At 40.5% G+C, this 21,776-nt stretch overlaps 1 protein-coding gene across 1 annotated transcript in view; it reads left to right on the forward strand.

Annotated features, from left to right (window-relative positions):
- The window catches only part of FSHR (follicle stimulating hormone receptor), a 165,268-nt gene that overhangs the window by 92,916 nt on the left and 50,576 nt on the right, over nt 1–21,776 (forward strand). Inside the window, exons 3-4 of the mRNA XM_042446165.1 lie at nt 4,678–4,752; nt 6,078–6,152. Coding sequence (XP_042302099.1) covers nt 4,678–4,752; nt 6,078–6,152 — 150 coding nt within the window. The remainder of the gene's footprint in view (nt 1–4,677; nt 4,753–6,077; nt 6,153–21,776) is intronic.

Here is a 21,776-nt window from a genome sequence, read left to right on the forward strand (position 1 = left end):
CTATTCTGGTTATTTTGGTGGAACAAGTCACTTTCTCTTGATCCATTGTACCTTACTAAAACCTTTTTGCCCAGTACAGAACAAGACAAGATACAGGCAAGATATTGAGTCGAGATATTGCTTATCCAGTCATTGCAGATGCAATGGAGATGGATAGGAAAAGAAATGTGATATCAGAAATCTAGGTTGCAGAGAAGGGAAAAGCAGTCAGGGATTGGGGTAAGAGATAGGCAATGGTCATAGGAATTTAGCTCTGTTCTTCAAAAAGAAGGATAGATATTTTGTGGCCTTCCAGATGCTATAGGTGGTGTACAGACTGCCCCTTTCCCTGAAAGATCAGGGCCTGAGCTGCCACAGCGGCAGCCCTGGAGGCACCGATCCGCCGCTTTTCCTGGCCTCAGAGAAGCGGCAAAAGGCCACTTCCCCACAGCCTGGAAAGGGGTGTCCTTGGGACTTCATGCCCCAAGGACACCCCAACAGTGGAGGGGAGAGAAAGAAAGGGGCTGCTCGGCCCCTTTCACCCTGTATTGCTGGTGCAGCCATTTAAAGGCCGTGCCAGGGATATGCGCAGCAGAAGGAGCTCCAAAACAGAGCTCCTTCTGGTGCCGCTGAAAGGGCAACACAAGTGCCCTTCAGCGGCATGAAGACGTAACGGCCACATCGCACCGTTTGGATGCAACGCGGCCATTACGTCAAAATGATGGTGCCCGTGTGAACAGGGCGCCACCATTTTGTACGTACTCCATACATACTAGGGTTGTGGGCGTCTAAAAGAGACGCCCCCAGGCAACTCTAGTACGTATGGAATACGTACAAAATGGCCCATCTGGACAGGACCATAAGAATTGCAACATCTAGGGCTACTGAAAGTGGAAGATCAGTAACATCAGTAATATTCTGACCCCTGGTTTAAAAATAAGCAGGACCTAAAGGAGGGTTAGTTGCTTCTAGGCTTCGTGGGACCCATAATCACTCATGTAAACCCAGTAAGTCAGAACAATGATACCTCATGACTATATAATGTAGAGATAGAACATTTACATTGATTGATATCAATCAATTCCCCCCCCACACACACACACACACACATGATAGGCCATACTGTCCTGTTTTGACAGACCAGAAGTGAATTAACCTCATTTCCATATTGGCAAATTTAGGACCTTTTCACTTTTTTCTGGTCATAGATTTCGGGTATTTGGGATTGATTTCTGAAGGGGAAATTGCTTTAAAATTGGTGCAGAAAAAGTTAAACATTTTTAGAGTCTCGGAGGCTTCAGGAGCTGCATCTTGAGGTCTCTAAGTCTGCATGTGTCCCATGGACTGCACTTTGCCCATCTAAGGTTTCAAAGGCCCACTGTCATGCAATTTCTATGTCCACAAACTGTGGAGAAGTTCTTCCAGTTCCTCCCATGCTTCTGCTACCCCACCCCTCCAGCTCCACTCCGTTACTCCCGCTATATAAATTACACAATAAAGATAGTAATTACTTGAAACCTAGTGCAGTTTGAAATAAAAACAACCCTTTCAAGAGTAGGGGGGCTGTATTCTAGGAGGTAGGAGTTGTATCTACTTGTTAAGCTTGGGTGAACTGCAGGAGAGATTTCGGGTATTTAAGCTCATAAAGTTAAAAGAAGGCACATATTTTCCCATAAGAATGTGTTGTGTTTTTGGTTTGTTTTTTTAAAAAACCTCACAGTTTTGTTTAATTTACCATTCAAAGGGAGTTGGTTTTTTATGTATAAAAGCTTTGAAATCTACTGTGTCGCTGTAAAGCACCTGCTGTTCCCAGTACCATCATAATGTGTAATGTAGTGGAATTAGCAGTAGAGTTTCCACTTAATGGTATTTCTTGTTGTGAGTTGATAATTTATATATGGGATGGTTGTGTTACTTATTTTATTTTATTTTATTTTATGCATTTTTCCTCTCACCCTTTGAGTTGTTTATAAGGTTAGTTAAAGCATGTTCCTTCTTTGTCTGTTTCACCCAGAAAAGCTTTATCAGCTTAACTTATTTTGGGGCTTCATTTATATATTTACATATGAAACACTTAATCAGTAAGTATACATAGAGATGAGCAGAATTACTTCTATAAGGCCTAGTTCTTGCCAAATTCTGAAGTCAAGGTAATGAACCCACATGGCATGTGCATAAAATCTGCCAATGCTTTACTTACAGATTTATTAGATAGGCAAGCAGTGGTGACATGACCTTTTTTGTGGTGGCTTCATATTTCTGGCATTCTGTCCTAGGGAATGTAGAATACAGTCTATTAAGAGAGACTTTTAAGCAAGCTTTTAAAACTCATCATCATGATCAAGGAAATGGGAAAAGAGGACTAGAAAGAGAAACAGTTGAATTGAATTATATTAACAAATTCCAATCCATTAGCAGAGGTATGAAGAAAAGCAATGCTTTCATGGCACACTCTATGAATTAATGCAAAGAGTCCTCACTAGTGCACTAACATCAACACTAACCTACCACTCTAAAGATCTGAAAGACCTGTATCATCTTTGAAAATTTAGGATAAGAGACACAATTTGCACCTCTCTGGACCCTGTCTCACTTTCACAACTATTTACCTATGAAAATAAATATGCTTTATACGTTGATACTTTAATATTACTCTATATTGCTTTAGAAGATGTGGGTTTATATCCATGAAAGCTCATAATAAAATAAAAATCAGTTAGTCTCGAATGTGCTGCCACATTCCCTCCCACCCCTTTATCCTTTTTATGCTGCAAAAGACAAACACATCTCTTTTGGGTTGCTGTACTCCCAATGCTGGCAGAATTTGCTTGATAATTATCTATTTGACTAAATCACAGCTCCTCGCAGTACTGGTGTGTTGGGTTGAATCAGAGGAACCTCATTCTGCCATTATAACTAGAAATTTGAAGGAGGGAGGAGATTCTATGACTGTACTCATAAAATGCCTCAGCATCTTATCTGACACTTGACAAAGCGGATGGGATGATCCACACTGGTTATCAGGTAGAAAGGATAAGGAAGGTCATATTGTGAAGCTCCCAGTTTGTCAAGTGTCCTCCAGAAGTTTAACAGGCATTGCCCATATCTCTTTCCCTCATAGACCTTGCTAGAAACAAGTTTTATCAGCCAGTTCCTCTGTCTTTGGAGAAATTGTTTCTTGTGTTACATCAAAGCAAAAGGCTAGGCCCTGGTAGCAGGGCAACTGAACAAATAAAATTGTTTTGCTCTTTTTAGTCTATGTAGCTCAAGAGGGTGGGTTCACTTCAGGGGGAACCTCTAATCAATGTTTTGTGGAATACTTCCAGGAGAGAAAGGACAGGATGACAATAGCTGAGTTGTTCCATCATGCTTGTAAATGTACACTTGTGAATCTGTGCTCACATAATTGAGCTACACCATCCTTCCACTGAATACTGGCATTATGCAGTTGGTTCCTTATTTGACAGTGCCTGCTTATGATCCCATTGTTCAACTGGGAATGCACTGTGCCTGTTTCTGCAATCCCAGTAAATGCACTGGTATGCTGAAGGTGTTGAAAAATCATTCTAGACAATCCTAGAATGCACAGTGGCATAACTGGGTCATTCTTGTGGGTCATTTCCAACCAGGTTTGACCCATCAGATGAATTCTTGATTGGTGAGTCAACACAGTAGTGAATTGAATTGATTAATAATAGGATTTAGGTCCCTATGAAATCGTTGCTTTCTTGTTTTTGTTGTTATGTGCCTTCAAATTGACTCCAACTTATGGCAATCCTACACTAGGGGTTTCCAGGGAAGATTTATTCAGAAGGGTTTGCCATTTCCTTCTTCAGAGGCTGAGGGAGTATAACTTGCCAAAGTTACTCAGTGGATTTCCTTAGCTGAACAAGGATTTGAACCCTGGTCTCCTAGAGAGCTAGTCGAATGCTCAAACCACTATGACATACCTGTAAAAATCTGTTTATGTGGCTATGAACTGAACATGTTCCTTGCAGAAAAACCAAAGAAGTATAACCACATATACCATGTTTACACACATGTATGACATGCACAGAATTGTGCCCCCAATGATTAGCGTTAAGGTGGCACCTGTCACCTCATCACAACTTTTGCATTTCTGATACTATTCACACATACAATTTTCTCATGCATGGCTATGAAGGTTTATAAAGGTGTACTCCACGCATCTGATTAAGTAGACTTAATTCGACAAAGGTTTATGCTACCAACTTTTCTCTCTAAATTACTTTCAAAAGTGGTAAAGAACATTTTGCATAAAAACATATTAAATAATCTTGACAAGATAAAATAAGGCAATTTAAAGCCAGTTAATGTAGATTGCGACAATTCAAAGCTATGCACTTGTACAGATGTAAATGGAACCAATTAGACCACAAAAACTGGAAAGAAAAGCTGTATTTTTACTTGGAGTTGGAATGACATCAGTGTTGGTTCCAAGTGGGCCTCTAAGGAAAGGAACCGGGGTGCCACAGCAAAGAAGGCCCTCTTTGGTGGGACATAGAGGAGTTTCTCTCAAGCAGATCTTTGAGGTTTAATGAGCTCTAGTCCAAAAAATTTAATCCTTTTAAAACCAGCCAGCTTTACTATTCTCTTTGCATTTCAAATATACTTCTACTCTGGTGCTTAGGATGATTAGTAAAGCAATATTGATTTTTGTTTTCATTTTCTTGGCAGAGAAATCTCCCAGAACGATGCCTTGGAAACTATAGAATCAGATGTGTTCTCCCACCTCCCCAGACTCTATGAAATGTGAGTAAACAAATGAGATCAGAGATTGGGGACATAATGAAATCACAACAGACCAAACTTCAATATAGCATGGGATTTTTCTGAGATGTACCTTTCAAAATGGATCTTGGAATACTGTTTCCTATTTTTTTTATCTTGACCTCTACTCATTGATTAGTTTTCACAAACATCCTTCTTTAAAGAGAATGCCCTATGTTTGAAAAGCCATTGTATGATAGCCATATCTTTGCATACTTTCTTCAAGAGTAGGTGACTTTCAGAAGTCCAAGAACAGGATCTACCCATTGGGAATTCAGAAGTCTGAACTTGCCCTCTCAGCCCCATGCTAACCCAACTCAAATTCCATCCTTCCAGATCGCCAATTACATCTTCTAGGAAAGTATTTCTTAGGCTTCCCTATGTGTAAGGGACAGCACTATATTTGTGTTCATTAGTTACAGATGTTTCTTTCTTTTCTAGAAATGTGCCAAGCACTGGCAGCCAACAGCTCAGGGAACAATCCAGGGACCACCACTTCGAGTAACACTGTGCTAAGGAGCATGATTTCATATTTTGGCAGGGGAAGTCCTTTTTAGGTCAATGACAGGAGGCCTTTTCCCCCAAAGGTGGAGATGCCAGTGGACCCAATACAGACTGAGGCAGTTGGCAATTGGTTGAAAAGTGGGTTGGAAGACACAGGTGCTCTGGTGAGGCAAAGTGATTAGGGAATCACAGTCTGGCCTGAGGAGGCCTATGCAGCCCACAGGCCACCTATTTCTCATCCCTGCTCTGAAACCTGATATATGACATGTAGAACACAAGGAGAGGTTCAGTGGGGAAATATTTGCAGGAATGATCAAGATAAAATAGAGTGGGTCAAATTCATCCTTGCATGTATGCAATGTTAGGGCAATGGTCCTTAGATGTAGGAGGGATGTTCCAGCAGTATGTCCCTCTTTCAATATATGAAAGATATATATAAATATATCAGTCCTATATTTATAAAGTTTACAAGGAGAGTTTCTTCCTGATGTTTCACCAGCAGCTGTGGCTGGCAAGGCATCAGAGAAGATGCCAGCCACAGCTGCTGGTGAAATGTCAGGAAGAAACTCTTCTAGAATGTGGCCTCATAGCCTGAAAAACCCATAAAAAACTATGGATGCTGGCCATGAAAGCCTTCGATTTCACACTTCATAAGGGGAACTTATAGATGATAAGACATATACATTTTCATAGACACTGTTGTTTACCTCATCCACATAATCTCATAACATACTAAGAAAAAAGTGAGATTCTATCCCTTATGATTCCAATTCCAATGAATTTTTCTTCTTCTTTTTCCACAGAAGAATCGAGAAAGCAAACAATCTTGTATATATTGATAGATATGCCTTCCAGAATCTTCCTAATCTTAGATACCTGTAAGTAATGGGCAAGGGTATAACTTTTTCCAGTGCAAGGGTAATTTCATGTGCTCTCTCTCCCTCTCTCTCTTTCTCTCTCTCTCTCTGTTTGTGTGTGTGTGTTTCAACAACTGTACAATTAATTTCTTCAACGTAACTTCCATTTGTTGGGTTTGCTCATGTTTCCAGAGCTCATGTAGTAGTTTTCTTGCTTTAAAAAATCTGTAATTAGTGCATCTATTTCTATGGAATTTGGTTGCATGAATGTCACAGATTCGTCTCTTATATTTTTCCCTATGGCATCATTTGTGAAGCTCAACAGAATTTCTTCTCTCCCTTGCATGCCATATGTTATGATATTAAAAGTATTGAGGCTCTATTTTAGCTGGCACTAGCTCTTGATTTTTATTTGTTAAACGGCCAAGTGTGGCTTTATCCTTCCCTCTTGTTACAGCAATGACCTACTATTTAAGGAACATCCTGTTTTATTTTGGAAGTTGTTGGGGTTTTTGTTGCTAGTTTAGCCTTTGGCATATTCTTAGTTGAGTTCATTGAAGGCTGTGTGTTGTCCAAAGGAGACTAGAGTGTCTCGTGTTAAGAGAATGGAGAATCTGCTGTGGATGGGGGTAGGCCTGAACTTTAAAGAAGCTATCCAAAGTGCTGAATCTAGGTATAGACTTCAGAACTTTGGAGAACTCTATGAAAGTCTACCCATCAGTGGGCCCTTGGTATCTGCTGGAGTTTGCTTCCAGGATCTCCCATGGATACTAAAATCCGTGGATGCGCAAGTTCTGTTAAATATAATGGCATAGTAAAATGGTGTCCCATATATCAAATGGCAAATCAAGGTTTGCTTTTTGTAATTTATATATATATTAAATATTTTCAAACTGTGGGTGCTTAAATCTGTGGATGACAAATGTGTAGATGACTGTACGGTCTTTATGCTATGCTAAAATGGACATCTGCACTGATTTTTTTTAGCGAGGAGGGATGAGTGATTATTTCTTGTTGTTCATTTTTTAAATAATTATTTTCCAAAGTTTCCAAAAATGTTAATGAACACCTTGCAAACAAGCTTGTAAAATGTGGGCTAGACAAGGCAACTGTTACATGGATTTTAATTGGTTGAACAGCCAAACCCAAAGGGTGCTCAACAATGGCTCCTTTTCATCCTGGAGAGAAGTGACCAGTGGGGTCCCACAGGGCTCTGTCCTGGGCCCAGTGCTATTCAACCTCTTTATCAATGACTTGGAGGACAAAATTGGGGGCATGCTTATCAAATTTGCAGATGACACCAAATTAGGAGAAATACCGAATACACCCAGAGGACAGGATCAAGATTCAAAATGAATCAGAAAGCTGGGCCAAAGCTAACAAAATGAAATTCAACACAGAGAAATGTAAGGTACTGCACTTAGGGCGGAAAAATGAAATGCACAGATATAGGATGGGGGACACCTGGCCGAATGAAACTACATGTGAAACGGATCTGGGAGTCCAAGTAGACCACAAGTTGAACATGAGTCAACCATGCGATGCGGCAGCTAACAAGGCCAATGCAATTTTAGGCTGCATCAATCGAAGTATATTGTCTAAATCAAGGGAAGTAATAGTGCCACTCTATTCTGCTTTGGTCAGGCCTCACCTGGAATAATGTGTCCAGTTCTGGGCACCACAATTCAAAAAGGATGTGGAGAAACTGGAGTGTGTCCAAAGGAGGGCAATTAAAATGGTGAAGGGTCTGGAAACCATGCCCTATGAGGAACAACTTAGGGAGCTGGGGATGTTTAGCCTGGAGAAGAGAAGGTTAAGAGGTGACATGATAGCCCTGTTTAAATATTTGAAGGGATTTCATATTGAGGAGGGAGCAAGCTTATTTTCTGCTGTTCCAGAGACCAGAACACGGAACAATGGATGCAAACTGCAGGAAAAGAGATTCCACCTCAAATTTGGAGGAACCTCCTGACAATAAGGGCTGTTCGACAGTGGAACACACTTCCTTGGAGTGTAGTGGAGTCTCCTTCCTTTAAACAAAGGCTGGATGGACATCTGTCAGGGATGCTTTGATTTAGATTTCCTGCAACTCTTTGATTCTATGATTCAGATTTTTTTAAAAAAATGAAGAAAAATTGAAAATTTCACCCACTTGTGTGCAATTGTTTTAGGTGAATGTTTTCAGTGCTTTGCTGAAGTGTTTGATTATTCCACAATTTGTTGTGTTATACCCCCTTTGATCATTTCACAATTTGTTGTGTTACAACATGAGATTGAAATGAATTAAATTGACATTTTTACCACTTGATGTGCACAAGATGTTCAATACTGTGAAGGCACAAAATAGTTACACTGAGGCACACAAGTACACAGAAGAAACTAGTGACACATCTCAAAATGCCTGAAATATGATGGTTTTATTCGTTAAAAAAAGACTGAGGTGTTTCAGTCTGTGTAAACACTTAAAACCTTCGGCAGGGGGACTATATAAAATTATAAAAAGATAACATGGAAATACATAACATCACATTACACAAAATCGTAATTGCATTAACATATCGCCTGTGGCCTGTACATACTTATTTAGAATCAAAGTTTAAAAAATTCTGGACCAGGAACTCTCAAACCACTTGCTGGGCAAGAGAAATATGTGAGCAAGGCTGAAGTTTTTATCTAGTAAGCAGATGGTATTAAAAATAGATAACATTCAAGGGCACATAGTTGTATCCGGATGAAAGAGAAGGAAACATCAGAACACTCTGAAAGATTGTATAAGAGTAGGAAATAGATTGAGATACTCATTCTCAGGAGGCCAAAGATTGTATTTGTAAAATCGAGTCCCTTTTTCAACAGAATCCACTCATCCATAGTGTTCCACCTTCTCCACTGCCCAAAACTGAAGGCCTGTTGCATAATGATGGTAGTTCCAAGAAAGGACTCAATAAGAAAGCACCTGTTTTAAGTAAACAACAACAAACTGGGGCATATTGCTTACAAAAGTAACCACCCCCTTTCCTGTGACATACCTTAATAAATTCTGGTGCAATCCATTAACTCCAAAAGTCACGTAAGTAGTTTAATTGAGTCTTCCAAGGCACAATGCCAGTGCCACATGATTTTAGATTACATACCCCTGTTTTGGAAGGCCCTAAACCATCAACATCACGAAGAACAAGAAAAAGAAGTCTAGGATCAAGTTGTGCAGAAGCACCAATCAGGGCTAGGTTATATATTTTTTAAATTCCACACTGTAAAATTCCTGAGAGCTAAATCCACTATTAGAAAACAGAAAGAATATGGCTAAGCTTTGATGCTACCTAAAGTGTAAGGAAGGGTCTAATTAGGGGAATTTTTAATTAGCTCCAATTGCAGAGAGGGGGCCCTTACAAAACCCGCAAAATTGCTTCCCAAATTTGTATACCAAGGGGCTGAATAATTCCTTAAGAAATAGTGCAGAAACAGGCTTCTTCAGTTAAAGTCTAATTTTTATTAAAAGGGGAAAAGAATCACACAGCAACATACACACACACTCCTGACTAGGAAATAAAGGTTTGAAACTGGGAATAGAATTGAGGCAAAACTAAGGGATATACTTACTCCAATAGGCTTCTCCAGGAATCCAATGCAGTGAGATGTAGATGGGACTCAATAATGGGATTGAGTGACTGGGCCAGGAGCCAGATCAGAGTTTAGGAGGACAGAGTTTCCCCCTGAAATCCAAACTAGCTCACTGCAAGGAGATTTCAGAGAGTTCTTATAGGCAAAATCTAGCCTCTGGCAAAGGTGCTTAATGGTCAGGCCAAAAGATGTTTAATTGCTTGGGCATTGTGGTCCAATGAGGCGAAGTGGTCTGACAACAATCAGGCGAGATGGTAGGTGAGTTAAGTTAATCACTGACGCATCAAGTGTGAGACTTAAAACAAAGATTTTACTCTTGTAGGTGATGGTTTCCCCATTTAGCAACTCCCAAACCTTCCTGTGGGGAATTTCCAAAGTGTTGTTTTTCAGGGGTCTTGTGAGGATGACTCATCTGCCTACCTGACCCACTGCTTTCAGGATTGTGGCTGGCAGGTCAGTCTGGGGTCATGAAGGAACTCCATTCACAGATCGAAATTTATTAAAATCCAGTTATGCTAACAAAAGAATACTATCCACTAAAATTCATCGACCAGGTAAGGACATTAGTCAGAGAAGCAGCCAAGGAGTTGGAGAGACATGGGAATTATAGTTTTATGTAATATTTAGCCTTCTCTATGAGAGAGCTCTGGTGCCACAACAAACTACAATTCCTAGAATTCCACAGCATCAAGCCATGGTAGTTAAAGTGGTGTCAAAATGAATTATTTATGCTGTGCAGATGCCACAATAGGAAAGTTGTAGGGAAAAATTATTTGGTCTCAGAAGGTCAAGATTGAACTTTTTGACCTTGCTGTAAAATACTAGTGCAAAGCATCCTCAAGTGCAAATACATCTCACTGAACACCAAAATTACACTAATCCATGCCATTGTATTTCTCCTCACTATGTATGAATGTGACAGCTGGACAGTACAGAAAGCTGATAGGAAGAAAAATCAACTCATTTGAGATGTGCTAGAGAAGACTTTTGCAGATACTGTGGACAGTCAAAGAGAAATAAGTAGTTCCTTAGACAAATCAAACGTGGACTTTCCCCTGGAAGCCAGGATGATTAAATTGAGGTTATCCTATTTTGGACACATCATGAGAAGGCATGGCTAAATAGAAAAGACAATAATGCTAGGTATGATAGAAGATAGTAGGAAAAGAGGAAGACCATATTACAGGTAAATAGACTCAATCAAGAAAGCCATGGCCCTGATTCAAGACCTAAACAAGGCTGTTGAGGATAGAGTATCTTGGAGATGTCTCATTCATAGGACTGCCATAAGTCAAGGTTGACTTGAAGGCAATTAACACACACATGCAAAGCCAACAGTATTTATTGCCCTGAGTTCATCATCTCCACAGTGAAGCATAGAAGTGGCAGATGTGTTGTGTGGGAACCTCTGCCCAAGTCCCAAGTCTTGCAGGTTGAAATAGGTTTTTCTTTAGAATTGTCCTGTATTTGACTCTATCCTTCTAGAATCCTCCATCCTAACCAATTTCCTAGTTCCTGTTGAAGAAAAGCATCCCTATAACATGAACATGAACAGAGCCGAAAGAATTTTGTCACGAAGAATGGGCAAACATTGCAGGATTCAGATGAATAAAGCTGACAAACTCACACGAGAAAACTTACAGCTGTAATTGTGCCAGATGTGATTCCACCAAGTATTGCATTGGAGGAGGCTGTGAATACTTACACAGCCAATAGTTACCAGTTTGCTGTTGTTTATTTAACTTTTGTACCACAAAAATAATTGCACCTTCACAGTGTTGACTTTTCCAAACTGTAGGAAAGCCAGGAGGTGGTGGTGAATAATTCTGCAAGCCACAGTAGTGCTTAAAAGTCTGGCTTTGTGTACTCAACCATGATTGTAGCACTGAATCCACCAAGTTTCCACTTCTTTTTTCCTGACAGGCTTCTCATCTCTAACAGCTACAGGGCAGGCAGGTACAACATAGTCCTATGCATACTGGGGAGAACTTTACCAATTGAATTTGTCCAGAGCATGCAGTTAAGAATTTCACTGAGTTTATTTTGGATAAGAATTTGCCAAAATTTGCAATTTACTTAATAAATCCGTTGCAGAAAAAACCTAAGGTTGTTTTGTTTTGTTTTTTTAAAAAAAACTGAACATAAGAGAAAGCTTAATTGACACATTCATTCATATGTATTCATGAGGTGACAGGAAAAAGGTTATTCCATAGCAAAAAATGATATCTTTTTGCAACTGTCAAGTATCTGGCTCCATGGAGCCTAGCTGTTGGAAAAAGATAACTAGATGATCCTATCATTAATAATCTAGATATTTCTGTTCCTTGCTTTAGGAAACCCTTGTATGATAGGAAACAACACAAAAATATTTTAAATTAATAAATAAGATAGATATACCAAAGAACCAATATCTCACTCTTTAATTCCCCCCACCATCTACATAGCTGAGTATTTAAATTCTACATCCAGAGCCTGTGTAGTATAGTGGTTTTGGCACAGGACTATGACTGGAGACCAAGGTTCGAATCCCTGCTCAGCCATGGAAACCCACTGTGTGATTTTCGGCAAGTCAAACTTTCTCATCCTCAGAGGAAGCCAAAGGCAAAAGCACTCTGAACAAATATTGTCAACCCTGTGATAGGTTTGCCTTGGGGTCACCATATGTCAGAAGTGATTTAAAGGCACACAACAACAATAGATCCAGTTGATGATGGGAATCCATTAGCCATGGTTTCCATTTATATGCAGCATTGGGTGATGAGATGCCTTTTCATAAGAATGCATGTAATCATCAAGCTTAATTCTACATCCATTTAAAAAGCATTCTTTACAAAGGCTGTAGGTCTCATGACATGCTTGCCACATCTACTCCCATGCGGGTTTCCCTCATAATTCATAGATATTTAAATCCATCCTTTGAATAAAGCATCCAAAAATAGTCAAGCTGCTGTTAGCATCTGACCTAAATCTGACTGATAATATCAGTTCAGTTGTGATTAATAAGAAAGAAAAATTAATAAAACCCAGCAGATTCTTTTAAATGAGAAGTGGAGTCATTTAAAGCCTTTCCAGAACTTGGGAATGTTACTTTTAAAACATAGTTAGTTGCACTCATAATTCCAAGGGGAGAGAACCGAAGTATTTAGTCATTATCGTTATAACTTTAAAAATAACTTTACTTACTCATTTCAAACAAGCAACTGCAGTTGGATATATTATGATATGACATGACTCAATTGAAAAATACCCATGCTGGCAAAAGTGGAAGGCAGCCAGTGTGGCTTGTGGTTTGAGAGTTGGACAGTGAATCTGGAGGCCAGGGTTCAATTTCCTACTCTGCCATGAAACCCACTGGGCAATTCACATGATCCTGAGATCATGGGGAAGACAATGACAATCCCCTCTGAACAAATCTTGCCAAGATAGAGTTGCCTTAGGGTTGCCATAAATCAGAAATGACTTGAAGGCACACAGTAACAACAGTAGGAAAAGAGAAAGACCATACAACAGATGGACTGATTCAATCAAGAAAGCCACAGGTCTCAGTTTTGCAATACCTGAGTACAGACCTGTTGATGAGAGCTTTCAGAGGTCTCTTATTCCTAGGGTTGCCATAGGTCAAACTCATGGCAAATAACAACACCACAACAGCCATTGTAACTTCTAATTACTTTAAGAAGAAAGCATCTGAATGTATCATTCCACTGGCCTGTAGTGCAAAACACACTTTCGTCTCATCCATATTGTCATCACCAAAACCAGAGCATGATCTAACCATGTTTGATATCTAACCATGGCATCATTTAGTGAGGCTTTACCCCTGCAATTTGAAACAAAATTGCACTTCAAAAAAGTGAAGCTATTCCTTGCAAACCTACAATTGTAATTTAATATAGTTATACCTTAATCACTGGAAAAATTAATTAATTACATGTACAGGTTTATTTGTAACTAGTATTTCCAATTTTTTCACTAGACACCACACACACACAGAGAGAGAGAGAGAGAGAGAGAGAGACTACCACCTCTGCTTTCTGAACTGTATGGGTTGAATCCAATATTGTCTGATGGAAGAACACTACTGGCAGACTGAATTCCTCCTCCTATGCATACACACCAGATCTGCTCCAGAGAGTTCAGGGAGCTTCTGGAGCAGATTTGGAGTCATGAGTTGTAGTAGGCTGAAGGTGGGAGCCAGGGAAGGGAAATTCTCATTTCATGAGCAGAGATTTCTAGCAATTCTTCTAGTCATATGTTAGCACTATCCCTGATTCAGTTAAAGTAGTATGGTCTTTGGTTTCTTCTAAAAAAAGGTGTTCCTGGAGCCTGTTGTTTAAATGTGTACAGAGAGCAAAGTGCTACATCCACCCCTTCTATTGCTATTTTGTTGATATGTGGAGGCTGGCCCGATGAGCAAGATCCTCCAAATCCTCATGTTTCTTGCTGTTATGGAGAACTTTCACACATAGAACCAGCTCTTCTCTTCGGTCACATCACTTTTATGCAAAGCAATAATGAAGGGAGTGAGGCAGAATATTATGCTTAAAGAGCACCTGAATCTGGTACCATTCCATTGTTTGGGCCTTCAACTCCGATGCACTGCAAAACATCTGAAGGACGTCAGCTTGAAGAAGGCAGCACTATAAATGGAGCCCTGGTGGCACAATGGTTAAATGCTGGTCATGCAGCCACAACATTGTGAATTCAATCAAAGGGCTCCAAGATTAACTCAGCTTTCCATCCTTTCATAGGTCAGTAAAACAAGTACCCAGCTTGTTGGGGGCTGTTGGCTTACAGACTGTAAATCACTTAGAGAGTGCTGAATTCACTATGAAGCTTTATAGACGATCCGTTCCAGAGCCCCCCGCAAAAATGGAAATCTGATGATATTCAAGTCTTATTGGCTTGAATTGTGGCACACCCCATTTTAAACCCCTCCATTTGCCCCTTGCAAGTAAAGCAAAGGATGCGAATTCAAAGTCTGCACAAACGTAGGCACGACTGTACAGTGCACCCTTGCCTTACATGAGGACCCTCCACATAAGGCAAATCTCATGTATGCTCAAGCCCCGTTGAAAATAATGGGGCTCATGCATGGCACAAGGTGCACACACCATTTCCCCCTCATTGTGCAGCTTTCAGTGTAAGCTGAAAGTCGCAAAAAAGGCTCCCGCGTATGACACGGGAGCACTGTATATTTAATCCATATTTTTAAAGAAAAAAATGAAAACACACAAAATGAAAGACCAACCATTCTCAAATCTATTTCTTCATTCACTGTCAGATAGTGCACCCAAACCTTGAATTAACAGAATACCATGTGTCAAAAAGATCCCTGTTTCATATTTACTCTTACGACCTCCAAACTCCCAGTGTTCTGTAGGATGCAGATATCACAGTTACAGAGAAATCATAACACAACACTACAATTAGGTAATGTGAAAGAGCCCTTGGTCCCACCACTTTGAGAAGCATGTGTAGTGGAGACAAAGGAGAAGGCTTTTTTGGTGGCTGGTTCCAAGGAACTCCCTACCAAGAGAGACTAGACTACACTCTGCTCTCCTTCCCCCCACAGGCAAATATCTTTTCTTTCAGGCAAACTTTTTGGCAGCCACATGGCTGCTGATAAAGGATTTTAAAACACACATACACACATGTGCTTTCTTAACTGATGCACTTTAAAATTACTTTTAAGTACCTTGATATTCCATTTTGTTTAACTCCATTTATTACATAGTCACAATCCATCAAAAAATAAGACATCCATTACACAAAACACAATACAAAAAATAAACTGTCTAGGACAGACAGAATGACTTTAAAATTACTTTTAAGTACCTTGATATTCCATTTTGTTTAACTCCATTTATTACATAGTCACGAACCATCAAAAAATAAGACATCCATTACGCAAAACACAATACAAAAAGTAAACTGTCTAAGACAGACAGAATGAGTAGAAGTTCAACAGTTATTTAAAATCTTAAAGCATAATAAAGAAGTTACAATTAAAAAGAGGGGGGGGGAAAGACCAACCAAGTACAGTGGGCCCTTGGTATCTGCTGGGCTTTGGTTCCAGGACTCCTCATAGATAGTAAAATCCATGGATGCTCAAGTCGCATTATATTTACAAAGTAAAATGGTGTCCCTGAAATAAAATGGCAAAATCAAGGTTTGCTTTTTAGGATCACAGAATCGTAGAGTTGGAAGAGACCACAAGGGCCATCCAGTCCAACCCACTGCCATGCAGGAAATCTCAATCAATGCATCCCCGACAGATGGCCATCCAACCTCTGTTTAAAGACCACCAAAGAAGGAGACTCCACTACACTCCAAGGGAGTGTGTTCCACTGTCGAACAGCTCTTACTGTCAGGAAGTTCCTCCTAATGTTGAGGCGGAATCTCTTTTCATGTAGCTTGCATCCATTGCTCCGGGTCCTAGTCTCTGGAGCAGCAGAAAACAAGCTTGCTCCCTCCTCAATAGGACATCCCTTCAAATATTTAAACAGGACTATCATGTCACCTCTTAACCTTCTTTTCTCCAGGCTAAACATCCTCAGCTCCCTAAGGCGTTTCTCATAGGACATGGTTTCCAGACCCTTCACCATTTTAGTTGCTCTCCTTTGGATTCGCTCCAGTTTCTCAATGTCCTTTTTGAATTGTGGTGCCTAGAACTGGACACAATATTCCAGGAGGGGCCTGACCAAAGCAGAGTACAGTAGCACTATTACTTCTCTTGCTCTAGACACTATACTTTTATTGATGCAGCTTAAAATTGCATTGGCCTTTTTAGCTGCCGCATCACACTGTTGACTCATGTTCAACTTGTGGTCTACTTGGACTCCTAGATCCCTTTCACCCGTAGTTTCATTCATATTTTCAAGCCATTAATGGTTGAATCTGTGGATATGGAGGACTGAAACTCATGTTTCTGAATAATATTTTATGAATCTTAGCAGCAGAGAAAATAAGCTTTGCAAAATGTTCTGTTACAGGTTTATTAGTGTCTGCTAATAAATAAATCTGAGGCCTAAATACCTTAAAAGCACTAAATCCCATCTGATCTTGGAAGCTAAGCAGAGTCAGCCCTGGCAAATATAACCTGCAACACCTGGCAAATACCTGCATGGGAGACCACCAATGAATACCAGGTGCTGCAGGTTATATTTCAGAGAAAGGAACTGGCAAAACCACCTTTGAATATTCCTTGCCTGAGAAAAACCCACATAATTCATGTGGTTGCTATAAGTTGACAGGCCACACACACACACAGGGCTATATTGGGGCAGGAGAAGAGAAACAGGAATGGAAAATTGGAAAGAAGGGTTTAGTTTGCACCTTACTTCTCTTTACCACACTAGCATGATGTTAAGTAAGAACCTCAGCATGTTAAATACCACCCCAGCATGATGTTAAAATATACTGGAAATTTTCTTCTTAAAATTGTACTGTTATCCACAAAATTAAAACTTTTTTAACAAGCCCATTTTAAAAAAAAACCTAAAAGCCTCTGTATTGGGAAGACTGAGCCAACCAGTTCCCAAAGAAAGAAACTTTTGGCAATTCCATGAAAAATATATAATCTATCCTAATTATGGGTAGAAGCTTTATGTTAGATTTAAGTGCATATATACTTAATTCAGGGCCTAAAAATCCTAAAGACAGCAGATGCTAAATGATCTTGGAAGCTCATCATGGTCAGCCCTCCTTAGTAGTTGGATGGAGACTGCAAACAAGTACAAGATGATGTAGGTTCTATTTGAGAAGAATAACCTAGCAAAACCTCTGCGTATTCCTTGCTTAAGTAAACCCTATCAAATTAATGAGGTTACCATAAGTCTTGAAAGTGTGTGTGTGTGTGTGATGTGCCTTGAAGACATTTCTGACTTGCTTGTAGGAACAAAAAGACTTGGGGAAGGATGGGAGGAAAGCCTGAAATGTCCTCCTGAAATTCCTAACATGTTGTCTGGATCTTGGAAACAAAATGGTAATTACAGGAGTACTAACCATAATCTCACAATATCTTTGGCTAGTCTGGATGAGATCCGATAAAAAAATTCACATTTTTAGTAGTATGAGTTTCTCTTGCTGTGGACCTTCACGGGTTGCAGCTTAGGGCCCAATATAAATCAAATCAATAAACAAATAATCCAGAAGTTTAATAATAAATCAGTTAATGAATAATATCCCCAATGTCCAATTTCCCTAGTAGTTTTTTCAGCAGATATGAAATCAAAGAAGGCTCTTCTAAGTCTTTTGCATCATTCACATCAGGGGTCGGCAACCTGCGGCCCGCGGGCCGGATGCAGCCCGCCAAGGCCTTCTTACCGGCCCCTGCGCAGTCCTGCCGCCGATTGCCACCGATTTTCGCCGATTTCTCGCCGCTCCGGCCGCCATTTTGTTTTTCAAAATGGCGCCGAAGTCTCGTGTGACCTCAGGATGGCAAAGGTCACGCGAGATTTCGGCCGCCATTTTGAAAAACAAAATGGCGGCGCCCATGTAGGAGGCCTGGTGCAGCCCCTGTAGCACTCCAACAGGGTTCCAGGGGCTGCAGCAGGCCTGCAGCAGGCTCCACCTCGCCCTCCGCCCTCCTCCTCCTCCTCCTCCCTAAGAGCAGGGAGAGGAGGAGGAGGAAGAAGGAAGGAGTACAGAGCGAGGGAGCCAGGGAGCCAGAGCAGCAGCTGCAGCCACAGCAAAGCCAGAGGTTGGTTCATTGGGGGAGGGGGTTAGCTGGGTCTTCTTTCTGCAAAATCCCCTCTGAGCACCTTGTGGCTTTTCTGGGTTGAAACTGTGTGCATGCTTGCTGTAGTTTATTTTCAGTTGCATTTTAGTAATTTCCTTGCTTGCACCTTTATTAGTGTTATTATTATTACTATTACTACTTGCCCTGGGTCTTCTTTCTGCAAAATCCCCTCTCAATGAGAAAGAGGGGGAGAAGGTGGAAATGTGAGTCATTTCAGGTCTGCCTTGGGTTTTTTCCATTATTTTTTAAAAATATATAACACTTATTTTTGTTTTTTTATTTCATTATTTTTATTATTGCTTTTTATTGTATTTCATTACAGTGGTACCCCGGGTTACGAATTTAATTCGTTCCGCCGCCGCGTTCGTAACCCGAAATCCTTCGTAAGCCGAAAAAGCCATAGGCGCTAATAGCGAAAGCCGCGATTTCGTGCGAAAAAGCGCCGAAAAGCACCAAAAAATTTTTCGTAACCCGAAATAACCTTCGTAACCCGGAACAGTTTTTTTCTATGGATTTTTTTCATAACCCGGAAATTTCGTAAGGCGGCGCATTCGTATCCCGGGGTACCACTGTATTTTTATTATTTATGAAGGTGAGACAGTATGACTTTCCAAAGTGCTGTAACAAAGGTCTGCTGTAACAATGATAGTGGTGGTGGTGATGATGATGATGATGCTTCGGTGGAAGCTCCACCCCCAGTGTGTGGCTCCGCCCCTGGAGGGTGGAAGCTCCACCCTGGCATGTGGCTCCACCCCCAGAAGGTGGAAGCTCCACCCCTGGCATATGGCTCCACCCCTGGAGGGTGGAAGCTCCACCCCCAGCTTCGGCCCCCCAGTTGTCTGAGGGACAGCAACCTGGCCCCCAACTCAAAAAGGTTGCCTACCCCTGATTCACATGGTCAGCCATGCTGACTAGAGGATTTGGGGAGATGCAGTCCAACATAGGAACTTTTCCAAACCCTGTGAAGGAGCTTCCACCACTTGTGTTGTAATTTCTTGTGCAGACACAAGCAGTGGAATAGCCTTGGACGCTCAGTTTGAGTTTTTGGGAGCTATGTCATATCCAAAGGCCAAGCAACCATTCATCATTTAAACTCCCCTATGCTGAAGTCTACACTTGTGCCAGCTCTGCTGTGTGACTTTATATTATTTTTCATTTCAGTGTGGTAATGTATTTACAAATGTTGAGCCAGGCCAGCTCTGGGCCCAGTTTTATTTCACGCTGATCGGTTGATGGGATAGAATTGAAACGTGTGCATTTCATCACAGAGTTGCACACTCCACTGAGAAAACTTGAGTGGCTTTTTAAAATTCATGAATAAGGACAAGGCACTTAAGCTTGCAGAAACAAGTGTAAATTTGACAATCTGATTTTTCCCCAGACTCCCACATTGCTGCTATGCACTTTTCTCTCATTTATGACTTCTCCAACTGTTGGTACAGGTACAGGGAGAAAATAACTACCATATTTTTCAGTAAGAGTCTGCTGTGGCACCTTCCCCTTTAGATGAGTTTCCAGTAATTTTAAGCAGGTGGATTTTTCCTATTTCTTCTGTAAACCATACCTGCAGCAGCTCTTTTCCATTACTTATAGCAATTCCCTCCTCCTACCAGTTGCAATATTCCAAATATTTTTTCAGCTTTTACCTTCTGTTCAGCTAAAGTTGGTCATTCTGCATGACTTTCCTAATCTATAGCAATTTCAAGGGACTTAGAATCATAGAATCATAGAATCATAGAATCGTAGAGTTGGAAGAGACCACTAGGGCCATCCAGTCCAACCCCCTGCCATGCAGGAAATCCAAATCAAAGCATCCCTGACAGATGGCCATCCAGCCTCTGTTTTTGAAAGTCTTGGGCCTGTACCTCTAACATCTGTACCTAATACCTGCCTCACTTTCTTCCAGAAATTCTTGTAGCATATACAAGTCAGGCCATCCACTCCTGGAGTATTGCTTCTCTTCCATATTTTGAGCATATCCTTGATTTAATTTGTTGGGATTTTTGGGGCTACATGATAAGACTATAATAATGTTATTTGAAACATGTGACCCTCTGGGCTGTGCAATATTTTTTAATGGCCAGAAATGAAAATTGCATGATCTGTGGCAGCAATTACATTTAAAACAAGGTACACAATCAACTGCATATTTGTACCCCTTTTTCATTAATTTGTTTTAATTAAAATATTTTCTTATCCAACCCTATTTCCCAGGACCTCAGGATGGGATTGTGAAATGTTTCACAAAACTAAAATAGTTTATCCATTTTATTGGGAAGGGCGTGGTAAAGGCTACAGGAGGTTCCAAGCACCCCTCCCCCCAAAAACCCAGCTCAGGGCCCTCCCCCCCTCCCATGGTTTATTCTATTTTCTTTATAGGTTTTCTATGCCATTTATCAGTATAAGGTTCTCTGGCTAGTTAAAAAAAAATCAAAACGCTGAAGAATAAAAATAAAATATACGCACAAAAATGTAAACAGTTAAATCATCAGAGGGAAAAGGAGGAAGATACTAGGAATGGAATAAAAAAGCCACAATCTCAAAGTGTCTGTGTTTATTCAAATGCCTAATGCATTTCAGAAAGCTCTTTTGGCAGAGGTAGACTGATAAAAAGTTTGTGCACCCTGGAGACAACAGAGAAGTCACACTTTATTTTTAATAAATACAGACACTTCATTTTCTCTTGGCTTCATTTGTACAGTTAAACATCATCATTGTAAAACCAGAAGAAATCACTGCAATAATGCAAAGGACTTAAAAAGCAATAAGACAGAAATCCAAGGGAATGAAAAGATCCTTCATCTGGAGGCAAGAAGACCACAATGTAAGCATCAGGAAAGCCTTCAAAAGACACCTGCTGTGGATGCTCTAGCTGGAACTCTTCCACTGAGCAGGGGATTCTACTCAAGTCCCTTCTAGCTCTATTGTTTTATGATTCTATGACTCTCTGTGGGGAGAACATTCCACAACTCTGGTGCCACCACTGAAAAGACTCTCTGATAACCATCTTGTTGTTATTGCTGCTGTTATTGTGTGCCTTGAAGTCATTTTCCACTTATGGCAACCCTAGGGTGAACCAATCATGAGGTTTTCTTGGAACAATTTGTTCAGGGGAGATATGCCATTGCCTTTCCCTGAGGCTGAGAGCATGTGACTTGCCCAAGGTCACCCAGTGGGTGTCATGGCTGATAAATAACCATCTAGGCCACCTCATTTATCAGCGGCATCTGCATCTTAGAGTTCAGAGTGTAGGAGAAGATCCTTCAGGTTTTCTGACCTCAAGC

This window comes from Sceloporus undulatus, chromosome 1 (assembly GCF_019175285.1).
Source record: "Sceloporus undulatus isolate JIND9_A2432 ecotype Alabama chromosome 1, SceUnd_v1.1, whole genome shotgun sequence".
Classification (NCBI taxonomy): Eukaryota; Metazoa; Chordata; class Lepidosauria; order Squamata; family Phrynosomatidae; genus Sceloporus; species Sceloporus undulatus.